The 22,625-nt window shown below is 33.5% G+C and overlaps 2 protein-coding genes across 2 annotated transcripts; one reads left to right on the plus strand and one right to left on the minus strand.

Moving 5' to 3' along the window:
• Positions 1-1,390: 1,390 nt before the first annotated feature.
• On the plus strand, positions 1,391-16,459 carry NRPC2 (nuclear RNA polymerase C2). Its single transcript, XM_089611583.1, has 38 exons — positions 1,391-1,603; positions 1,689-1,782; positions 1,892-2,013; positions 2,143-2,235; positions 2,383-2,455; positions 2,534-2,624; positions 2,744-2,796; positions 2,969-3,033; positions 3,266-3,374; positions 3,641-3,751; positions 4,381-4,440; positions 5,765-5,803; positions 5,929-5,979; positions 6,059-6,157; positions 6,912-6,971; positions 7,049-7,141; positions 8,093-8,194; positions 9,058-9,168; positions 9,324-9,449; positions 9,880-9,996; positions 11,217-11,297; positions 11,403-11,507; positions 11,583-11,663; positions 11,748-11,879; positions 11,984-12,028; positions 12,215-12,292; positions 12,366-12,505; positions 12,642-12,732; positions 12,850-12,968; positions 13,051-13,186; positions 13,304-13,434; positions 14,105-14,230; positions 14,324-14,379; positions 14,925-14,995; positions 15,391-15,475; positions 15,582-15,685; positions 15,825-15,953; positions 16,126-16,459. Exons 1-38 carry the CDS (start codon positions 1,572-1,574, stop codon positions 16,174-16,176), a joined length of 3,462 nt encoding a protein of 1,153 aa, XP_089467709.1. The 5' UTR covers positions 1,391-1,571; the 3' UTR covers positions 16,177-16,459.
• A 1,351-nt stretch (positions 16,460-17,810) lies between these two features.
• LOC149399474 (small ribosomal subunit protein uS10y-like) lies at positions 17,811-18,364 on the minus strand. Its single transcript, XM_089612790.1, has 3 exons — positions 18,253-18,364; positions 18,035-18,148; positions 17,811-17,953 (listed from the first exon to the last, which is right to left on the minus strand). The coding sequence occupies exons 1-3, from the start codon at positions 18,362-18,364 to the stop codon at positions 17,811-17,813; spliced, it is 369 nt and encodes a 122-aa protein (XP_089468916.1).
• Between the last annotated feature and the right edge of the window lie 4,261 nt (positions 18,365-22,625).

Genomic DNA, 22,625 nt, shown 5'->3' on the forward strand with positions numbered 1-22,625 from the left:
CAATAGAAGACTCTTCTGAGTCTTGAAGAGAGATTAGATGATGAGCTAACTCGAATTCTCGTGAGAGGTGGTGAGAAGTAAAAGTCACACCACGCTAGTAAACAACGGAATGGAGGGTTAATTCTTTCTAACTTTTGGCTTGACGCTTATGAGGCTAAAATGAAAATAAAATATGAGTGAAATTACCCATAACGGATGGTGTTATACCGATGTTTTCATATGGAAAAAACGACATCCTCAAAGCAAAAAAACGACATTGAGCTTCCACCAAAGAGAATCTAAATGGAAATACTTCTCCGTACGAGAGTTGAGCTCCAGCCAAAAGGCATCCGGGGACTCATTCTCGTGACGAGAGTGGAGTTCCCATCAAATGGCACCTAACGAGCCACCTGACAACGAGAAGCACTAAGATAAATAAGACTTTTGAATGCAACTTTTCTCGCATCCAAAAGTTTAAATATCGCATCCAATGATAAAAATGGATGTGACATTAGATACGACATAGTCGCATCCAATAGTCCGCATCAATTAACCATAGATGCGACTAGTCGCATCCAAAAGTCCATGTTTTTTTATGCAACTTTTTGGAAGCGATAAGTCGCATCCAATAACGCATAAAAATTATTCCACTTATTTTATTTGGCGGGATATTAGACTATTGGATGCGACTAGTCACATCCAATACTCGTCTGAAGCCAAAAGTCTTATTTGTAGTAGTAAGACCACTCCAAGCAAGAGTTTCTCGGCCGGGCCCACCATTATACCTACATTCAAGCACACCAACAAATTTATAAATAAGACCTCAAGCACTGCTTTGAGGTAAGTGACTTCCCACCAAAACAAACTTATGCCAAAATCACAACTCAAACTCCCTCTTTCTCTTTTTACCACTCAAATACACAATGATTAAGAACCAAGATCCACTTCATATTATCACCAAAATTAATTTTAAGCGTTGGAGCGCGTGTTGGGAGAAAATCACCCGCGTCCCAGTAACTCTATGTTTCGTGTTTTACTTAGGTGGACGATCGTATTTTATCTAACATATTAATTAAAGTTATTTTACTATATCTTATCTAAGATATTGATTAAGGTTCTTGAAATTTATATGAGTTTCGAGTACATTTCTTAATTTTTTTGGAATTTATTTGGGCTAAATTGACCATTAATTGCTGTTAATAAAATAATTGAAAAATTAATTATATCAATACAAAAGTTTCATGGCTCAATTGCTTATAAATTTCAATTTATAATATCAATACCGAGAATTATGCAGTAGTTAAATGCCATTTTAAAGTAGGTGTCGTGGGTTCTTTCCCGTTAATAACAAATGCTTTAAAAAAAAAAACCTAAAATTCTGAAATTTTACCAAATATATATTGTTAATCTCTACGGAGGTTTATGTCATAAAATGGTCAATTACCGCACAGGGTTTATGAACCCGTATGTTTGTTCAGTGTAGCCAAGCCGACAATTAAATTTGCACCCGCTAGACCACACTCACTCCACAATCTTCCCTCCGCCGCCGCCATCGCCGACGCTTCCTGTAATTCTCCGGCTGTCTTAGAACGATGCCTCTCTCCACGGACTCCTTCGACAAAAGGTCTCTTCTTCGTCTTCTTCCCCTAAAGATTAATCAGTAACTATTGAGTACTAAATCTGTCTATTTGATTACTATCTGCGCTCAGGCACAAAGTCGCCGATTTCATTGACAAACAATTTCTCGCCGCGCCGATAAAATCGGCCGTCGATAAGTACCAACTCCTTCCGGAATTTCTGAAAGTACGCCGTTTTTGATGCCTTACTCACTCACTCACGGCCTATTTTCTTTCTCACTTAACTCTATTCCTGTACACTTTCGTGTGATATCTCATTTTATTTTTCTTTCTAGGTCAGAGGTCTCGTGAAGCAACACTTGGACTCCTTTAACTATTTTGTCAACACAGAAATCAAGAAGATTGTTCGCGCCAATGATCGAATCGAGTCCTCCATTGATCCTAGTATCTATTTAAGGTCTCCTAAGACGTTTCATACTTTTCGTTCACGTTTGATATACATCATATGTGATTTTAGTACCTTTACAGCTTATGAATTTCGAAAATATGAAGTCTTCATACTCGTTGGAATTTTTTTCTGTTGCAGATTTTTAGATGTGCGAATCGGCGAGCCCTCGGTGACCATGGACGGGGTGAGCGAAAAGCTTAATCCACAGACATGCCGTCTCTCCGACATTACGTAAGATTTTATGATCAATTTGTTTTTTATGTTGCCAATTCATTTGCGGGATGTAGTTTCTTGTGAGGATTCATTGCAATGTTTGAATCGTATCCTTAAAGTCACGATTCGATTGTGTTCGTTATTTTACCCTTCGATTATATTTAGGTACGCTGCCCCCATAAAGGTCGATGTTGAATATATCGAAGGAAGTCACGGTCAAAAGAACAGAGTAATAAAGGTACAATGATGATGATGCTATTGTTTTGGAGCTTAGCATGTGGGATTCTGCTAATATATATATGACTCTTTGTCACAGTCCGATGTCATCATTGGAAGAATGCCGATTATGCTGCGCAGTTGCTTTTGTGTCTTACACGGAAAAGATGAAGCCGAGCTTGCAAAACTTGGTATTAGAGCATGACGTGAAATATTTGTTTTAAATGTTTATATATCATTCTTGTACACATGCTTCTATGTGTTTTCCTAAAAAAATGTTGTTTACATGTGTGTCTCTTGTCGATTCCAGGTGAGTGCCCTCTTGACCCTGGCGGTTATTTTATCATCAAAGGCACAGAGAAGGTAATTGAGGGTGTTATTGTTTGTTTATATTTTTATGAGATATTGGAGATCTCCTGGTTTGCATTTATTCTAATTTGTATGTATGGTTAATGGTTGTTGAATCTCTTTCTTTTTCAAATTACCTTTTAATTTTGGATTTTGAATATAATGCACAACAATTAAAATCATCTAGGTTGTCCTGATACAAGAGCAGCTCTCTAAGAATAGGATCATTCTTGATACCGACAAAAAGGGAAAGTAAGTGTTTGGCATGGTTTTTAGTATTTTATGCATCATTGAAATATTTGTTTGTCTGATGGACTGTTCTTTCAATTATGAATTGGTAATCCCATAATAGATTGAGCAACTCTTGCTCTCTATTCATAAGTTAAACACACTGAAGAACCTAAAAGACAATGAAAAATCTTGGAATAGGTCTCTTGACTCATCAAAATGAGTAAAGAACCCCTGTCTAATTTTTTTTCTTCAGCATAAATGCATCTGTTACGAGCAGCTCCGAGACTATAAGGAGTAAAACTGTTATTCAATTGGAACATGGGAAGTTGTATTTGATGCTCAATCAATTTTCTACGAAAAAGGTATTCATCTTGCTCTCCCTGCTTTTTTTGGTGTTTTTTTTTTCGCCCATTAAACCCTACAGTTTTCGTGAGAAGAAAACAGTATACTGCTTGGTTTGTGTGTACCGCATGAGAAATCAAACACCAGACCTCATAGGAGCAAACAAGTATTCATTTCACTTGTTTTCCTCAAATCTAATACGGATTAGAATTGTAACACCAAGTCCGAAAATTCCTGTAAAAAAAAAAGTTTGTGAATGATTTTCAATTTTTGTGTATTTCTGTAGATACCAATCATGGTTGTCATGAAAGCAATGGGAATGGAGAGTGATCAAGAAGTGGTACAAATGGTTGGAAGAGATCCTCAATATAGCGGCCTTCTTTTGCCATCCATGGAGGTAGGTGGCTACTAAGACAAGTGAATCTCTTTGTTGGGAAGTTAAATATATACGATACAGTATGATCCAACATGTCATTGGCTCCCGAGAATGGTCAATGTCAACGACACATATGTTTGAGATGAGATTACAGGCATAGATTTTATTTTATTTTATTTATATTATAAGGTCACCCTGCTGCAAATGGATAAGTCAAACGGGGAAGAATCTAAAATATAGCAGGCTTTTTAAATAAATAAAAAACTTGTCTTTCTCTCTCTCTACCATTCTTGTAGACTTCTCAAAACTGAAATATATAATGGAATTTTTTTTTAGAGTATAAAAATATGAAATAGTTATAAAAACATTAATTTGAACATTGAAGTACCTCAGAGGTCGAATCCGTGATTGTGTGTGCATTTTCTCACTATTTACGGGGTTTATTCCGTATAAGGTCTTACTAGATTCTCGGAAACCATCTTTTAGTTTCTAGTAAAACACCATCTCCTTGAGAAAATAAAATATGAAAAAAATAAGTGAAAACCACGACAAATGTGCACTGAGTTTTCTGTTTTATTTATTTTTTGTTATTCCATGTTTTATCACATATGACAATGATCTAATTTTCAATCTTATTGCTCTGAGTACAGGAATGTTCGAAGGAAGGCATATGCTCGAAAGAGCAAGCATTGGAGTACCTTGAATCAAAGGTGAGATTAGATTTTTCACTCTAATAAGTCATATGTAGTTCACCCGGAATCTTGCACTGAGTTGCGCCGAGTATGAAAATCCAAAAAAGAAAACAAGAAAATTATGCAAGATGTTATTTTCAGGTTCAGCAACGGAACTAAAAGTGCAGTGTTTTCATTTTTTATTTTTAGAAGAAACAAGATTCTTTTATCGATGAAAAATACAAAGTAGAATACAGCAAAATCAAGTGAGTACTGCCTCGTGAGGTTACCAAATCCACCTCCACCTTTTTCATGCTTTTTTAATATGGTTGAATGATTTGCATTCTATAGCTTCGTTGTATTTTGCAGTTAAATTTTTACTGTAAAGGTGACAGGTAATGCTAATATTATGCCACAATTTACCCAAATTAGGAGACAACATGAGCAGGCTAGAAGGTCCAAGAATGGTGTTTCTAGCTCTCTAACTATCCCATTTTGCTCCTGAAATTCTGCGATATTCGAGGGATTTTTTTCCTTGAAAAGTGGGAGAATAATATTATCCTAGTAATGAAGAAAACAGTGCTAGTTAACGAAGTCATTCCGAAATCAAGAATTGGTGACTTCAACAAAGGATTTCATGGTCTTGTCTAAGAAGAGTAAATCAAGTATAAAGCTTGGGCCAAACATTCTACATTGCATATGGGGCTGCCTCAATGCAAATGAAGTCCAATTTAACTTGTGAGACTTTGAATTCGCCCCTTGAAAACTTGCTAGACCGTTGGAACAACTAGGCCAGACTTTCAATTTTTTTTCCAAAGACTCTTGGAATTAGAACAACATAGTCAGAACCTCAAAAATCGTGCCACACCTGTCAAAACAATTTTTCAGACATTTTGGGAGCAAAATTGAAAAGTTGGAGAGTTAGAAACACCATTCTGTTTCTTGTTGTCTCCTTGATTTGGGTTATTTGTGGCAGAACATTTACCACAATATTTGCATCACAAGCTCCTAAGTTTTTAAAAGAATTTTCTTAGTATTTACATGGAGATTTATGTTCGAATCAATTTGTTTTTTTCTTTTTCGTGACCATGTCCAAATATGGTATCCAGTCTAAGACAAGGGAAGCCTAAATGCCACCTTGTTGAGGTGACATATTAAGTTTCCGGCATAGAGACCTAATAAGTTCTACAAGGTCACTGACCACTCTTCTTGATGGTAATTGGTTTTAAGATTGAACCCCAAGATACTTATCAGACATTTCTTGTGAAAATCCTAGTACAGCAACATCCCATCTGCAAGCCGTTTATTGTTTTTTATATGGACCTCTTATGTCAATCACATTTGGTTTGCATTCTTCTTGTAGGTGAAAAGATCCATGTATATTAGTCCGTCGTCTCAAAAGGTATGCTTTCATATTTGTGAATATAGCAAGTGCACTTTGTGGTTCATGATTCTTTACTGTTTGTTAGACATCATTTGCTCTAATAAATGCCAACAACTGTTTTTTTTTTTTTGCTACCTAAATAGGATGGTAGAGTGATAGCAATCCTTCGAGATGTGTTCCTGGCTAATGTTCCGGTACATTTCCCCTTTTATTTTTAATTTTTTTTCTTCTACAGGAATGTGATACTAATTTTTTTTAATCGCTGCTCTGCAGGTGCTTAATGGAAACTTCCGACCAAAATGTATTTATGTTGCCGTGATGCTAAGACGTATAATGGATGCAATTTTAAATAAGGATGCAATGGACGATAAGGTAACTGGTTCATGAAGCGCACTCCTTCCCACTTAGTACTATTTCCTTTTCATGCATGAGATATTGCAGTGTTAGAAATTTGACAAAATGAAGAAAGCGATCAAACTATAAGAGAATATGGTGTTAACTCTATAAAAGAAAAAGACAAGAGAAAAGAAAGAAAGAAGAATAGAAACAGATTCCTAAATAAACCTCTAAAGAAGATTTCAAAAATTCTCCAAGAAATGTGCAGGCACGAAGCGTAACCATATTATTAAATTATGGTTCAGGTTTCTTTTTATGGTTAGAAAGCTATTGATCAGCAAAACGGAATGAATTTTGTGATAAATGCCTCAGTAATAACTGTCAATAAGTAGCAATGCTCGGTTGAAAACCCCTAGTTTTTTTTTTAATCTCTGACAACCCCTAGTTCCATTGTTGAAATTCTAAGATTTTGGTTTTTCATTTGGTACAGTTAGAGAAATATCATTGTCAGTTGAACAATATCTATGCCTCGACTTGTTTAAAAATTGATTTCTTGTGAATTCTCAAATGCTCTACTTCTATATGAATTTTCATAGAATTCCTTCACATGGTTAATCATATTTCTTGGTTTTTTATGATCAGTTTGTTTAGGCACATTATTACTGATTCATTTTTAGTGGATTGAACGCTTAAAACTTTGTTTACACTGATATAGTACTGTTGCATTTAGTGTTGCTTTGAAGCTGTTGTCTTGTACATGTATAATGAGGTGCCTGTCACTGGTTTATAGGATTACGTGGGAAACAAAAGGCTGGAGTTATCTGGTCAACTTATTTCTCTACTCTTTGAGGTATGCTTGATTCTTATTTCTTTCTGTCTGTCCATGAGAAAACTTTCACGTCTGTATGCATTTTTCTGTTTTTTTAGGATTTATTCAAGACAATGATCAGCGAGGTCAAGAGGACTGTAGATATTCTTTTATCAAAACCCAGCAGGTCGATGCGATTTGATTTTGCTCAGGTTAGTGCTTGTTAATACTTAATTGTTGCAATTTCTTTATATTTTAATTGGCTTAAATTTCTAATTTATGAAATGGTCTCAAAGAGTTCTCTTTTGTTTTTTATTTGATTTGTTGCACAATGGTTTTAAACCTTTGATTGTATGGGTATTGGGTAGGAAAGTTGTAATGTATGCATTCTGTAATATTTTTTAAAAAAGGAAACGTAAAAAACGGGCCAAGTGCTTAGTGGGCTGGGACTCACAGTGCGGTCCCAGTGGGCTTCAGTGACGAGTTTTATTATCTGCACTTATGATTTATTTCAGCATTTGATTTATCTTTCAGCAAATTAGAATTTTAATTAGGCAATTTAAAATCCTAGTAGGATTTTGATTGTAAGCGACCTATCTATAAATAGGTATTTTCTATCAATAAAGAAGACATCTTTCAACCAATTTAACTTAATCTCTCTCAAATGAGTGGAGCTTAGGTTAATGGGAAATTTTAGTAACCGAGATTTTGAAGATCACTGCCAATACAGCTTCGGTCACACGATCCTTGGCTGTATCAAAAGTCTGTTGTTGAAAAATGCACCAATGGAAGTCCTGAATTACACTCCTCATAACAGAGAAGCATAAAGAAAAAAAATATAAAGTTGAAAGCCTTAAACTTTTTTTTAAGTACTTCTAACTATTAATAAACCGTAAGCAAAATAAAAGAATAAATCTCAATACCCCTCTTAGTAAAAAAAAAAAAAAAAAAAATACCGAAAAACATTCTTGAAAGCCACATCTTCAAACTTTTAATAACGCTGTCAATTGTGATTTAATCTTGAGAATGTTTTATCCTTGCTCCGTAAGGAGCTTGAATTCTTCAGTTCAATTTTTTTCTTCAGCTGAGTAAATATATTATTGGTATTTTTGTTATTTACAAATGACCTGTTCTGCTCTGCTTTGTTTATCTTATTATTGCAGTATATTATGAGAGATAGTATTACATTTGGTCTTGAGAGGAGCCTTTCTACTGGAAATTGGGATGTTAAGCGTTTTAAGATGAACAGAAAAGGCATGACACAGGTCTTTACTTCCCTTGAGCTTTACTTCTTTTGTTCTATGTTTTTGGAAGCGTGGAACTCTTTATATTTTATTGATTTTTTACGTCATATATACCATCCATACAGTACATCCGAGTGACGATTGCTTAGGGAGTTTTAGTTTGAGAAATCTTTTATCATTTTTTCCTCAAGTTTTAACAAATATGATAAAACGGTGTATTCCACCGCAATCTGGTAATTTCTTTCACATAATAAAAATCAATCCCAATGATATGAACTATTGACGAAAATTTATTGTGTTTTCTTTGCATCACGTGATTATTATGCTTGTTAAGATTCAGAACTCTATAAAACACTAAATTGTTGTTTTTGAGGACCACAATACTTTAATAGATCAGTTAGATCATGGCCTTCCTTCAACCCCTTTGAGGAAGGACAAAAATTTAGGTAACTAGCCAACTTATACGTTTGTGATTGCTATATAGCCAACGTTTGGTAAATAGCCACAAACATGACGTGGCATTCCTGGTGAATGTGGCTATTTGCCAAATATTTACCAAACTTTGGCTAAATAGCAATCTCAAAGTGTAAATATGGCTATATATCTAATGGACCCATAAAAAAATGTAATGATCCCTTACGGAAAGAACTTGGGTTATTCAACGAGGCAATTGATATATTTGTTTTCTTGATTATTTTCAATGAATTGAAGAAACTGGTTAAGCTAAAATATTTATTTCCTTGCGGTCTTCCTACTAATCTTAGTCATGGTTTTCTTACATTATGGTATGACATATTTGTGAAATCTCTATATGCTGAATATCAGTTCCTCATTTGAATTTATGTTGTTAAGCGTACGGGCATATATTTAATCTTTTATCATAGGTGTTGGCTAGGCTATCCTTTATAGGTACTTTAGGCCATATGACCAGAATCCTTCCTCAGTTTGAGAAATCAAGGAAAGTAAGTGGTCCAAGAGCCCTGCAGCCAAGTCAGGTAATTTTTTTTTACCAATGTTGTTTTCCCTCTGATGTTATTCGTCTAATTGCAATTTTTTGTATTATTCTCTTTATTACCATGGCACATCTTATCTTATTTTAAAAAGTGGTTTACTTTTTCCAATTAATTAAAAAGTTTCTCTCTGCTTTCAGTGGGGCATGCTTTGCCCCTGCGACACTCCTGAAGGTGAAGCTTGTGGACTTGTGAAAAATTTGGCCCTCATGACTCATGTAACTACGGATCAAGAGGAAAAAGAGGATGCCGATTTACTTGAAAGGGTACGTAGATTTCTATTCTCCAACTGAATTTGTTCTTTAGTTTTAGCAGATGAGAAACACTCATTGTCATTTGGCCGGTTCATGGTAATCATGTAACTACCAGAACGACACTCTGCACTTATATTCAATTGCAAAGTAAATGATATAGTTACCTGTTGTTTTCCTAAAATAGATACACACAGGGTCTGTGCTACAATACAGAGCTGAAAGTAACTATTGCTTGATGATTTTTATATTTTTGTTATATTTCCTATGGAGTCGATAAAATAAACAATGGAATGGTACAACACTGTTTTGATTCAATATCTGCCATAAAGAATGATCCTATATTAATGCTTCTTAGCCGAGTGTTGCCGTTCATTGGTGTATATGCTTGTGCTTTAGTTTCTAATTAGTTACTCAGTAATTCTTTTTTCCCTTTTTGGATTAGCTTTATGGCCAGGGTATTGAGAAATTTGAACTGCTCTCTGGGGAAGAGCTTCACTCTTCGAATTCATTTATTGTTATTTTCAATGGGCAAATACTCGGTAAGCATTGCAAACCACAGGTACGGGGAAATTTCCATATAAAAGTTCTGTATATGTTACTGTCTAATTTCAATTTTGTACCATCAGTAGGTAGCTTCTTAAGAAGAAAAACAAGTATGATTAATAAGGCTAGAATTCGGTGTTATAACCAATGCCCTGTTCTTGATGCAAGCTTCCGAAACTGAATTACCTTGCAGTGCAAGCAAAGTATCATAAAGAACACGATATTACAAGATTAACAAAAACTAAGGACACACAAGAATTATCCTGGTTCGGACATTAACGACCCACTCCAGCCTTAGGGTTCTTCTACTATCATCTGCGAGACAACCTCAATCTTTCAAAGAAACAAAATAAAAAGTAGAATCCGATCCTACACCAGTTTCTTCTCTCAACTGTATTCTCTCTCTCTCTCTCTCTCTCACACACATACACACACACACACACAATATCTCTGATAATGTCTAATATCAAATACAATAATTGAATACATTTTACAACGAGATCCTATTTGTAAGCAAATAGCACCGGTGACGTGTAACTCAAGTAACTGCGTATGAGCTGAGTCAACTGTGCAGAAAACTATTTTGAACCTGTAACTGAATCTTAGCTGCCTCATCTGATCCTTTGATGATTGAAATCCACTTGTACAACACTTTGGAAAACCAAAATGGAAGTTACTAATTAAATGGCACTAGACCAGCCACGAGCTATGTTGGTAAAAGAAAAAAAATGCTAAAATCATACCATGACACTGAAAAGGCCCCGTGCTTCTCCCACTCAAGAATGATAGTTTCTTTCCTCTGCAAATCTAATAATATTAACATCTCAACCGATGCACTATCTCTCGCCAACTTACTATCTCATACATAAATTCTTTCCTACTCATCATTCTACATGTTTATTTAACCACCATGATCAATGCTCATCCACGATCTAAATGGAGATAGAAAACTCTCGAAACAGATAATCAACTACTGTTCCGTTTCTAGAATCCCATATCACGAGTACAACCTACTGTTGTAGGAAAGTCTATTTCTTAAAGCTTGAGCTCCATACATTTCCAATGACAAGTCCATCCACCTGAGAGTTTATCACCTCCTGTAACACCACGGTGTCCGAGTTCTCTTTCTTAATAAGAGATTAGATACTCCTCTGTTAATCTTTAAACCTGACACCCTTACGTTCCAAGACAACATCTTCATTTATCAAATTTAATGTTTTGTTTACCTCCACACAGGAATTCACTGCTAACATTAGAATGTTACGTAGAGCAAGGCTAATTGGAGCATTTGTGAGTGTGTTTGTCCATGAAAAGCAGGTAATATTATCTTGCATTCTTTTGTTACAACAAAAAAATTTATTTCTACTATTTTCATCGCGTCTGATGTAAAATGTCGCTGATATCGACAAAAATCTCTGTTAGCGCTGTGTATACGTTGCTTCTGATGGAGGTCGAGTGTGTCGTCCACTGGTCATTGTGCGGAGAGGTTTGTCATTGGTCAAAGAACATCATATGAAGGAGTTAATGGTAAGTCTGTGTTTTTATGTTAGGTTTATGTTATTATATTTGTTTGAAAATCTGACGTAATTTAGCTCATTGAAGGATGGAGTCCGTACATTTGATACGTTCTTAACTGACGGGCTGATTGAGTTTCTTGATGTTAATGAAGAGAACAACACTCTGGTTTGCCCCTGTATAATTTCTTCAGTGATTTTCTGTGATCGTAAATTTCATAGTTAAGCTAATGTATCGCATACTTCATGCTAGATTGCTTTGTATGAAAAAGATATTGGACCAGACACAACCCATCTCGAAATAGAACCGTTCACCATTTTGGGTGTCATTGCGGGGTTGATTCCATATCCTCATCACAACCAGTCTCCTAGAAATACTTATCAGGTCTATGCCAAGCCTTATGTTCTTATCTGATATAATGTGCATCATAATTATTCACTTTGTATTTAGTGTATGTTAAAAATTACTGATGTATCCCCTTTTTACAGTGCGCTATGGGTAAACAAGCCATGGGAAATATTGCATTCAATCAGGCAAGTATATATGTTTTTTATTCCGCAATATTTATTCATGCTGTAGGGGGGTTATTTCTTGTCTTCCATGTGGGGTTTTCATATATTCTTGTTCTTTTACATTAGTCATATATTAAAAAATTATCCATCTCAATCTCCTTAATGTTTCTTTTGGGATTAACTTAGCACTCCATCTTGATTTAATAGCTCGCCCGGATGGACACATTGCTGTACCTATTAGTGTATCCTCAAAGACCATTATTGACAACAAGGACGATCGAGCTGGTTTGTAAAAATAAAGTTCTCTAGATTGTCTTGCATGCTATTAAGTATGAATTAATAACCGATTCACTTTTAGGTTGGCTACGATAAGCTTGGAGCAGGGCAAAATGCAACTGTTGCAGTGATGAGTTACAGTGGCTATGATATAGAGGATGCTATAGTCATGAATAAGGCATCTCTGGATCGTGGTTTTGGCCGTTGCATTGTCATGAAAAGGTTTGTTATCATTATTGTTGATAATTTACTATTTTTCCTTTATTGAAATTGAAGGGTTATTTTTTATAAAAGCTATTTGATCTTTTTCCTATTAGTGATTGGTGGTTGCTTACTTTAAATGTGTTCTGATAAACAGGCTTTCTGCAATTAACCAAAAGTATGAAAATAACACACAAGATAGAATAATCAAACCCGATAGAGAAGGACATGATGCCGGAAGGATGCAGGTAACGCAACTTTGTTGTCTCCGTCATTTCGTACAATTTCACCCATCTATTTCTGAACAAATATGATTCCGGAGTTTATTTTATTTTGTTTGGTTAAAGATATTATGAGTTCTGTAGGTTTTGGATGATGATGGACTTGCTGCACCTGGAGAAATTATTCGAACCAATGATATCTATATCAACAAACAATCACCGAAAGTTACAAAGGGCCCAACAAGATCTGGAATGAGTGATAGGTTAGGCACTTTCATCATTACTGTGCTGTAATTTCCAATATTATTATAATTCTTACCTACGTGCCCTTATATGTGCATGCAGTGATTACAAGTCTGCATATCAAACCTTCAAAGGTACTGAAGGAGAATCATGTGTTGTGGACAAAGTGGCTCTTTATTCTGACAAGAACAATAATTTATGCATAAAGTTCTTGATACGCCATACTCGAAGACCAGAGGTAACGATTTATGTTTTTGTTTTCTGGAGTTTTTCCCTAGTGGTTTGTGAAATTTGTAAGTAAGCTGTACTTACATGAGCTTTTTTATTTTGATACCAAAAAAAAAAAAAAAAAAAGCTCGGTGACAAATTTAGTAGTAGACACGGGCAAAAAGGTGTTTGTGGCACCATTGTGCAGCAGGAAGACTTCCCTTTTAGTGAACGTGGCATTTGCCCTGATTTGATCATGAACCCTCACGGGTTTCCAAGGTAACTGTCTTTGCTTCTAGAACTTGTCCCTCGATTAAATGGATTTATACGTTTGTCGAATGTGCAAATAAGACCACATGTTGTCATGTTGATATATACTTTAGTAACATTTCCCATACAAAGAGAAAGAATAAGTGAGCAAAATTACGTCGGTAGGGATATGTATGTCTTTGATTATGACTGAATTTAGTATATTTTAGTGGAATTACTGAAAAAGCTAATGGTAATTAGTGAGATTTCAACTTTAGAGAGGCTTAGCTTGAAATATTTGCATCCATCATGGCATCATGTATATAGGGCCCACTCCCCTTAATTATGCTAATACACCAGTAAGAAAGAATTTTGTGATCTTTCTTGATCTCAGTGTTTCCCAAAGCTAATTATTATATTTACCTTTCACCTATTTTAAAATTGTACATTCACAGTTTAGAATACAAGAGCATGTTGAATGCTCTTCTTAGTAAGATATTAAAACCTCATACAGTGAAAATGGGAAGTTGACAGTAAATATGTAAAGATGTTCTTTTTCTTTCCCCTGATGTATCACTTGAGGATTTAGTATTATTATATAAACAAAAAACTTATTTATCGGGAAACATAGCTATAATTTTTTTTCCTGGATTTGCTATGGAGAGTACTGATATCTGTATATTTAATTTATTATTACAAGTCGAATGACTGTTGGCAAGATGATTGAGCTTCTTGGAAGCAAGGCCGGCGTTTCATGTGGTCGGTTTCATTATGGTAGTGCCTTTGGGGAACCAAGTGGTCATGCGGACAAAGTGGAAGACATAAGGTGTTTTGGAATTCTTACCTTCTTTCTCAGACACTCTTTTATGTGTTGCTTTCCTATTTATAATTTATAATTTATTTTTTGTTTCTTAACCAGTAAAACACTTTTGGAGAAGGGGTTTAACTATAGTGGGAAGGATTTCATCTATTCAGGTTGGTTTTTCTGTTTGCAAAGTTCTTCCACATGGAGGAAATAACATGTAACATTATGGCCATAAAATATAGAATTTATCTTCTTATGAACCATTATTTAACTCTTTTTTTCTGAAAAGAGAGAATATGTTGGAAAAGTTTAAAAGATAAGTCAGGTATGATTGGGCGACTGGTTTATCACCCAATAAAGAAAATTTACAATGAGGTATAGAATAACAGACCCTACTAGTTGCAATGCAAATTGATAATGTCCACGTTATGTCATCATTTTAAGTAAACGATCTTCTATACGAGAGTATGATGTATGTTAGATTTGTAGAGAAACATGTAAATAGCGCAGGGGCACGTATTAAGTCTGTCTACTATGTTCCATTAATTCTGCAATTTTAGCTTTTATAAATAAAAATGATCAAATAATTTTCTTCAGTGGCACCTTTTTTTTCCTTGATCGTTGGTATAGAGTAACACTGAAATCTTACCATACTCTTATCCACTGTCCTTTTTCATCCAGCTTATATATACATACATATATTTTTCTCCTTCAGGTATCACTGGTTGCCCATTGCAGGCGTACATTTTCATGGGACCCATTTACTACCAGAAGCTAAAGCATATGGTGAGATATTTCATTTTGCCTTATACTTTTGAAACCGAGTAATCAACTGAAAAAAAAAAAAAACTGTTACATTCCACTGCTCAAGCATCACACTTTGTGATGACACTTATAGAATCTTTGTTCTATCATGAGCCGATAGGAGTTGCCGAAAGTTGCTTGGAAAAAATAATAAGAAAAGAAGTGTTTGTGGCATATATATACATACATATATATATATATATACACATACATATATATATATATACACACACATACATACATATATATATATATAGCGATTAGTTGTGCATGAAATCCAAAGTAACTGTTTGCAGATGAAATTCACAATCTTCAATTGAGACTTGCAATGTTGTCATTACTGGTTTTTTGTTCTGATACCCAGTTTCCATGTTCAGGTTTTGGATAAAATGCATGCCCGTGGTAGCGGTCCTCGGGTTATGCTAACAAGACAACCCACCGAAGGGAGGGCTAGAAATGGAGGTGTGTACTTTATTTTAGTTTCTTTCCTGAATACGAACATTTATTTTATATAATTTATGCAGTTTTGATAGGTTCTAACATCCTGGTCATAATCTTATTTTCTTAGGGCTACGTGTGGGAGAGATGGAACGTGATTGTCTGATTGCTTATGGTGCAAGTATGTTGATTTATGAGCGACTGATGATATCCAGTGATCCCTTTGAAGTTCAGGTATGAAAGAATTGATGGTACCTTCGAATTCTGCTGGTTCTGAGAAATAAAAACATGCAAAATTTCACCAAATTTATAAATGCTGAGCTACCCAAATTTATTGAAAAACTAAGATATATACTCGATCATATATACACAGGTCTGCAGAGTTTGCGGGTTGCTCGGATATTACAGCCAGAAGCTCAAAACAGGAGTTTGCTCGTCGTGTAAAAATGGAGATAATATATCCACCATGAAACTGCCATATGCATGCAAGCTCTTGATTCAGGTAAATCATATTAATTCTTATTTCTCGAAGGTCTGGTCATATATAATTTTGCTTGCTATGCCAGAGAAATGCTTTCTGAGCTGAGATACTTTAACTAGTTTTGCGTTATAAGTCAAAGAAATTAGTCTTTTGCTTGGACCTAACACCTTCATGTCTTGATATGTTCCTCCAGGAATTGCAGTCGATGAACATTGTTCCGCGTTTGAAACTAGCTGAGGCATAATTTTGATTAGCTATTGATTGTAGGTGCGCCAAAATAGAATAAATTGCTTTCGCTGATTTAGCTTTTAATATATGTTTGTATATTATTGTGAATAGAAGTAGCAAGGCCCAAGATGTATTGCAATTTTGAAATTTTGTTTGGTTATTTTACATGAAATTGTAATATTAATGTATTAGTTATAAATTATAATATTAAGAATATTTCCGACAAGAGCTGAGAGCTCTTGAGAGATTGTATCTGCGATGTAGCAATGGTTTTGAGTTTTAGAAATTTAATTATTTTTGTTTTTGATGCCATATAGATTTTCAAGACAAGTACATACAAGTGTTTGGTTATTTTACATGAAATTGTAATATTAATGTACAAGTTATAAATTAAAATATTAAGAATATTTCGGACGAGCTGAGAGAACGTATCTGCGATACACAAATTTTAGAGTTTTAGATATATAATTATTTTGTTTTTTTTGCCATATAGATTTTTCAAGACAATTACATATAATTGCCAAGGATTTTCAGGCTGCTTCTCTGATAAAGGTTTAAGATATAGTTGGCATTTCTCTAAAGTCTGTGTGTAGTGTTGAAATTAGAGAAAATACATAATAAGGATATCTGGGTGTCTTATAATTTTGTTTTTCCCCATAAGATTACTATTTGGATCTTTGCGTAAAGTGAAGAAGTACTACTAAAATATTTATAAATATTTATTATTTTTAGAATTAATGATATTTTTGCCCCCTCAATTATGTCGCCTTTAACAGGTTGCTCCCTGAACCAAAAAAACTGTATTTTCACCCCTTTGTGATAGTATCAAATTGATCTTTAGTCCTTCTGGTACTTTTTTCGTTAAAATAGACGGAATTTGACCAGGTGCCCATCACGTGATGATGGAAATAAGGGTATCAGTCAAAATTACAAAATAATAAATTAATAAAAGGATAAATTACATAAATGCCCCCTGAACTTTTGACCATTTAACAACGTGGTCCCTACTTTTATTTTTCTTACAGCGTCGCCCTTGAACTTTCATATTATTACAAACTTAGTCCTTCCGTCAAATTTTGAGAGTATATTCCGTCTATTTTAACTTGTGTAATAACTTGAATATTTAAAATTACCTATATATCCTTTATTTAATTATTTTATATTTAAAATTAATAAATTAAAATTAAAAAATTTCATTTTTCATTTTGTTTGTTGTCTTTTTTTAATACATTTCCATTATACTTTTTTTTTTCACGATAAGAGAAAATTAATAATAAATAATAATTCATTTTTACAATTCATTTTTATTAAAAATTCATATTTTACATAATTATTTTATTTTTATTTATTTTTTTATATAATAAATAATAATTTTTAAAAATATTAAATAATTATAAAATCAATATTTTTTTTGTTATTTTACAATTTTGTCCCTGTTTAAATAGTCACATGCCAATCACATGGGCAAAAATGGATGGATTGTTGAGAAAAATAGACGGAAGGACTAAGTTTGTAAGATTGTCAAAGTTCAAGGGTGACGCTGTAAGAAAAATAAAAGTAGGGACCACGTTGTTAAATGGTCAAAAGATCAGGGGGCATTTATGTAATTTATCCTTAATAAAATTATCAGGAATAATAAATTACAAAATTTTAAGAGTTGGCGATGGTGACTTCAACCTCGACGCCGGGCTCGATGGTGATGGAAGTGATTTGCTTCACAACGTCCGGCGAGCTGAAGAGATCGATCACACGCTTGTGAACTCGGAGCTCAAACACGTCCAACGTGTTTGTACCTTCGAAAACGAATACGAATTCAAAAGATTGAACAACAATATTATGTACTCGGAATTATCGAATTGATAATCGATCAATACCTTCACCGCAAAGAGATTTTCTGGTGGTGATGTTCAAAACCTTGGTCGGCATTCTCACCGGTCCCTTGACTTTGAGCCTCTTGTCCTTCGCTCCCCGAACCAAATCACCACAAACTATCCACATGATACACACTAATTATAACCTAAATCTCAAATGGCCTATTCGATCCGCTATGTTTGATTTGAAGAGGACAAAAGTGAGTGTGTGAGAGAGAGACCTTTATTAAGATTCTTGACGTTTATGGAGGAGAGAGTGATTCTGATCCTGTGGACGAGTTCTTGGGGGTCCTCAAGACCTGGCTTCGTCGGCTTCATCGCAGCGTACGCCATGGTTAGACCTTCTGTGCTTTATTTGGCGGCTGAGGGAAGGAAGAGGATGATGAAGAAGCTTTAATACTCGAAGTCGTGATGGGCACGTGGTCAAATTCCGTCTATTTCAACGAAAAAAGTAACAGAATGATTAAAGATCAATTTGATACTATCACGAAGGGGGTGAAAATGCAGATTTTTTTGTTCAGGGAGTAACCTGTTAAAGGCGACATAGTTGAGGGGGCAAAAATGTCATTAATTCTTATTTTTATTTAAATGATACGCTTTGATAACGGTATCTCGGTGAAATAGGTATTAGTAAACACAAAATTTAAAAGAATTTTTTTGTCAAGACTCGAGTCACACCAAAATAACGGGAGGGCTAATATCTTAGTATATCGAGTACTAGGGTTTATGACTTTGCTCCAATTTCGACCCCTGAGCTCATTAGTATTTGGCATATGAAAATGCATATAGGGTGTTGACCATCGTTGGATTCTGAAGAATCAACCAAATAGGCTCACAATGAATCGAGCACATAAATAACTCTATCAGAAGAAGCACCTCTAAAGTTGAACCATTACCAAGCCACCAAGATCATACAAGAGAGACGAACCCAAAATAAAGACTTAAGAAACGTTGGTTATATAACAATCTCAAACGTTTTAGCTAGTTACCTAATTTTTTGTATTTTTAAAGGGTAAATATTAAATTATCGAAATGGACATGAAATATCAGTATTAAACCATAAGGTAAAGTCTAGCGTAAAACGAGTTTCTCAGCACACCTCACTTTAGTAGGGTAATAATTTAGATATTAAGTTATTTGTTTACTTTCAACTTTCTTATATATTGGAGTAAGAATTTGAAAATTAATTTATTTGTTCTGTAGAACATATTAAGCAATAATCAGTGTGTAATGTGGTTTTAATATTAAGTAGATAAATAAAAACAGGGATTTGTTTACTTTAAACTTTCATATATACTGGAGTAAGAATTCGAAAATTAATTTATTTGTTCTGTAGAACATATTAAGCAATAATCAGTGAGTAATGTGATTTTTATAATAAGTAGACAAATAAAAACAGGGATGTATTTATATGTATATGCCCGTTCGCCTTCGTTCGATTGCTTGTTTCTCTCATATACGAGAAAGAAGGGATTAATGATGAGTGGACTACGGAGAATCTAGATTGATGTTTTAATAAATATTATATAAAGTGTTTACTAAGATAAAATCTACAATATTGTACAAAGTCGACCTAATTGAAATTTCTCTCATGGATCACCAAACACGCCAGAGATGTCGCAGCAAATAGTAACTGGATTGTCGGGCTCCTAAATTTTATCATGCCTATGATTTCTCCGAGACAGTGGTTAATGGACAGATCTATAGCTGATTATTTATTTATGTATTATTAATATATAGTATAACTCATTAGTTTTGCTTCATGATTCCAAGGAGTATTAGAAATTCTTGGATTCATCTAGGGACCTGAAGATTGCTGCCCCAACATGTACACGCGCGTGTATAAAGAAGAAATTAAGCAATAATAATAATAATAATAATTTTCATCCTAAACTATAGTAAACAAATTACAGCTGTGTAACGACAAAATCAACGTTTGTAAACTAAATAATTAAGATAAACAGATATTAACGAGTTACGCAATTTAAAGTTACATACTTCTTTAGGGGTTGGTAGTAATTTGTACATATATGATACATGAGATATCATTGATGAAATGTTACCGACAATAAACCACTCAAAATTATTTTGTCAAAATCTATGCATGTATCACCGTCAAAATTTCATTAGATAATTTAATTATGAATCCACTAAAAAAATAGCCAAATTAAACGTTTAATATTATTAAATAACCAATGTTTAATAAATCTTAAATAAATAGTCACTTTAAAATATAAATATTAAGTAAATAATCACTTTCATATACCAAACGTTAATTGTTTATTTAAGATTTACGTCTGAAAGTGGTTTTTTATCTAAAATTTATCAAACGTTAACTATTTAACAATGTTAAACGTTTAAATTGACTATTTTTCTCATTTTTTGTTTAATTATAATAAATAGATAACTATAAATTTTGTAATCTCAAAAGTTTCCAAATCAGAAATAAGTTTTGTAAAGCTCTTCTACTCGCATAAAATTCAATCATAATATTAAAGTAAAGCCATGGCCCATGGTGGAGTTTGAGTTAAGTTAGTTAGTCACACTGTTTGCCAACGAGCTTACTTACGAAATCATATGAAATAAAAACGAGCTTACTTACGAAATCATATGAAATCCCCAAGAACGGAAATTTCTTTACTTTCTTTTTATATTTATATAGATATTGTCATGTATCTATTAGCTACGCTCTAAGCATTTATAAAGACAAGAGAGCTCAAAGACTACTGTATTTTTGCATGTTGTAATGCTTTTTGGTAATTGTGATTTAGATTTTATTTCAAAGAGGCTAGTATTCTGATCATATCAAATATACACGCAAAATTTGTACTCAATTTTAATTTTCCGACAGTGTGTGTGTGTGTGAGAGAGAGAGAGAGAGAGAGAGAGAGAGAGAGAGAGAGAGAGAGAGAGAGAGAGAGAGAGAGAGAGATGAGAGAGAGAGAGTATTTAGAACTATATCGATTCCAAAAATACAGTTGAATATATTTGGAGTTTTCCACGTGGAGAACTACGTAGGCCGTGGTCATAAAAGAGGACTCACCGACAAAATAGAGTTTCTATTTTCTTTTGCCTTTCCAACAATTTTAACGTGTCACGACTCACCATCTTCTTCTTAGCCATAATAAATTTTCAATTTTTTTTTTCTGTTAGACTTTTATAGCCCTCAAATTTCGGTTCAAATTGTGAATATTTAAATTCAATGATTGAACATGCACAGTGAAAACAAAAATACAGGGCAAAAGATCATCAATACACTTAAAAGGAGAAATCAGAGATTTGTTGCAGCTTGATTGGTGTAGAGTTAATAAAATTAAATATTTGATGCTTCCACGATTTGAGCTTCATAATTTTAGGAGACAAAAAGTAAAGCTCATTAACGAATTGTGTCGGTTCCTTATTCGTTATTGGCCAAAGGATTGAAAATAGAAATAAAAAGATGAATAACATATCCTTTTCTGTTAAACGTTTGAAATAAACAGATAAATTTTTTATTAGGAATTTGTTTAGGGATTAGTTTCAAGGTTGAGAACAAATTAAAAAATTTATTTAGTACTTTGTTTAAGGTATTCCAAATATTATACAAGTATATTTTTTTATGTATCGTATATATATATATATATATATAAGTATATATAAGATGAAAATGCCAACAACTGATCAATATATATTCTGGTTAAGATGAAAATATCTGCCACCTGATGTTTAGAACAAATTTAGTAATAGATTTTTTTAATCCCCATATTATAGATTATTTATGTGATGTGAAATTGAGAACTTTTTTAATACTGATAAAATAATTTTTTTGATGATATTTTATTCATATATTTATATGATATTTTATATTAATAATTTTCGGTCACCCTTTATTTGAATTTGATTAGGAGTTTCCAATGTTTGTCTAGTTCAACTTTATGCACAAAAAGTAATAATTTCACCATACGCATCAAATTTATTTCTTTACGCTTATCACTTTTGAAATTTAACTTAATTAGTGTGCCCTTAAAAGTAATAATAACAATCATCATCATGTTAATATAATCTAAAAAAAAATCGAATTCATGAAATATAAAACGGAGCAATAAGATGTGGTCAAACCCCAATAAAAGCTATGTTTGGCTTTGACAAGACAAATATATACGCAACGATGACTCGAAATATAAATTAACTAAACATGCTTCACATGGATCGATACCAAAAGAAATGCATTTAAGTAGATCTCTACGATTCTATTTAGCAGTCTTAGCAAATTATAACACTACTGCCTTTAAAAAAAATTATAACCCTAGATACATGATACATGTATGCAGGGAGTTTGAGAGGTTTGTTAGGGTTTAAAAATCTTTTTCTTAGATAAATAAGATGAGTATTTTTGTGTGAATGAATGAATACATGTGTTAAAGAAATAAATATAAAAGATAAATATAAATTATTTGTTTCACTCAACAGCTAACGTAAAATAGAATTCTGCTATCCGTAACTTTTAATAGCAGTTAGGTATTGATTATATATATATATATATATATATATATATATATATATATATATATATTAGCATGTATATAGGTATAGCCAACAGAAAAAAGAAAAGTAA

Source organism: Urtica dioica, chromosome 4, assembly GCF_054948205.1.
Source record: "Urtica dioica subsp. dioica isolate 48M chromosome 4, U.dioica_male_clone48M_v1_H2, whole genome shotgun sequence".
NCBI lineage: Eukaryota > Viridiplantae > Streptophyta > Magnoliopsida > Rosales > Urticaceae > Urtica > Urtica dioica.

Bases quoted from the DNA above. Each gene is read 5' to 3' on its own strand.
- NRPC2 (XM_089611583.1), top strand. From the start codon at position 1,572: ATGCCTCTCTCCACGGACTCCTTCGACAAAAG. The intron at 2,014-2,142 runs GTCTCCTAAGAC...TTTCTGTTGCAG, and splicing joins GATCCTAGTATCTATTTAAG to ATTTTTAGATGTGCGAATCG. The intron at 12,506-12,641 runs GTTTGTTATCAT...TCTGATAAACAG, and splicing joins CGTTGCATTGTCATGAAAAG to GCTTTCTGCAATTAACCAAA.
- LOC149399474 (XM_089612790.1), bottom strand. From the start codon at position 18,364: ATGGCGTACGCTGCGATGAAGCCGACGAAGCCAGGTCTTGAGGACCCC. The intron at 18,149-18,252 runs GTCTCTCTCTCA...TCATGTGGATAG, and splicing joins CGTCAAGAATCTTAATAAAG to TTTGTGGTGATTTGGTTCGG. The intron at 17,954-18,034 runs GTATTGATCGAT...TCGTTTTCGAAG, and splicing joins AAAATCTCTTTGCGGTGAAG to GTACAAACACGTTGGACGTG.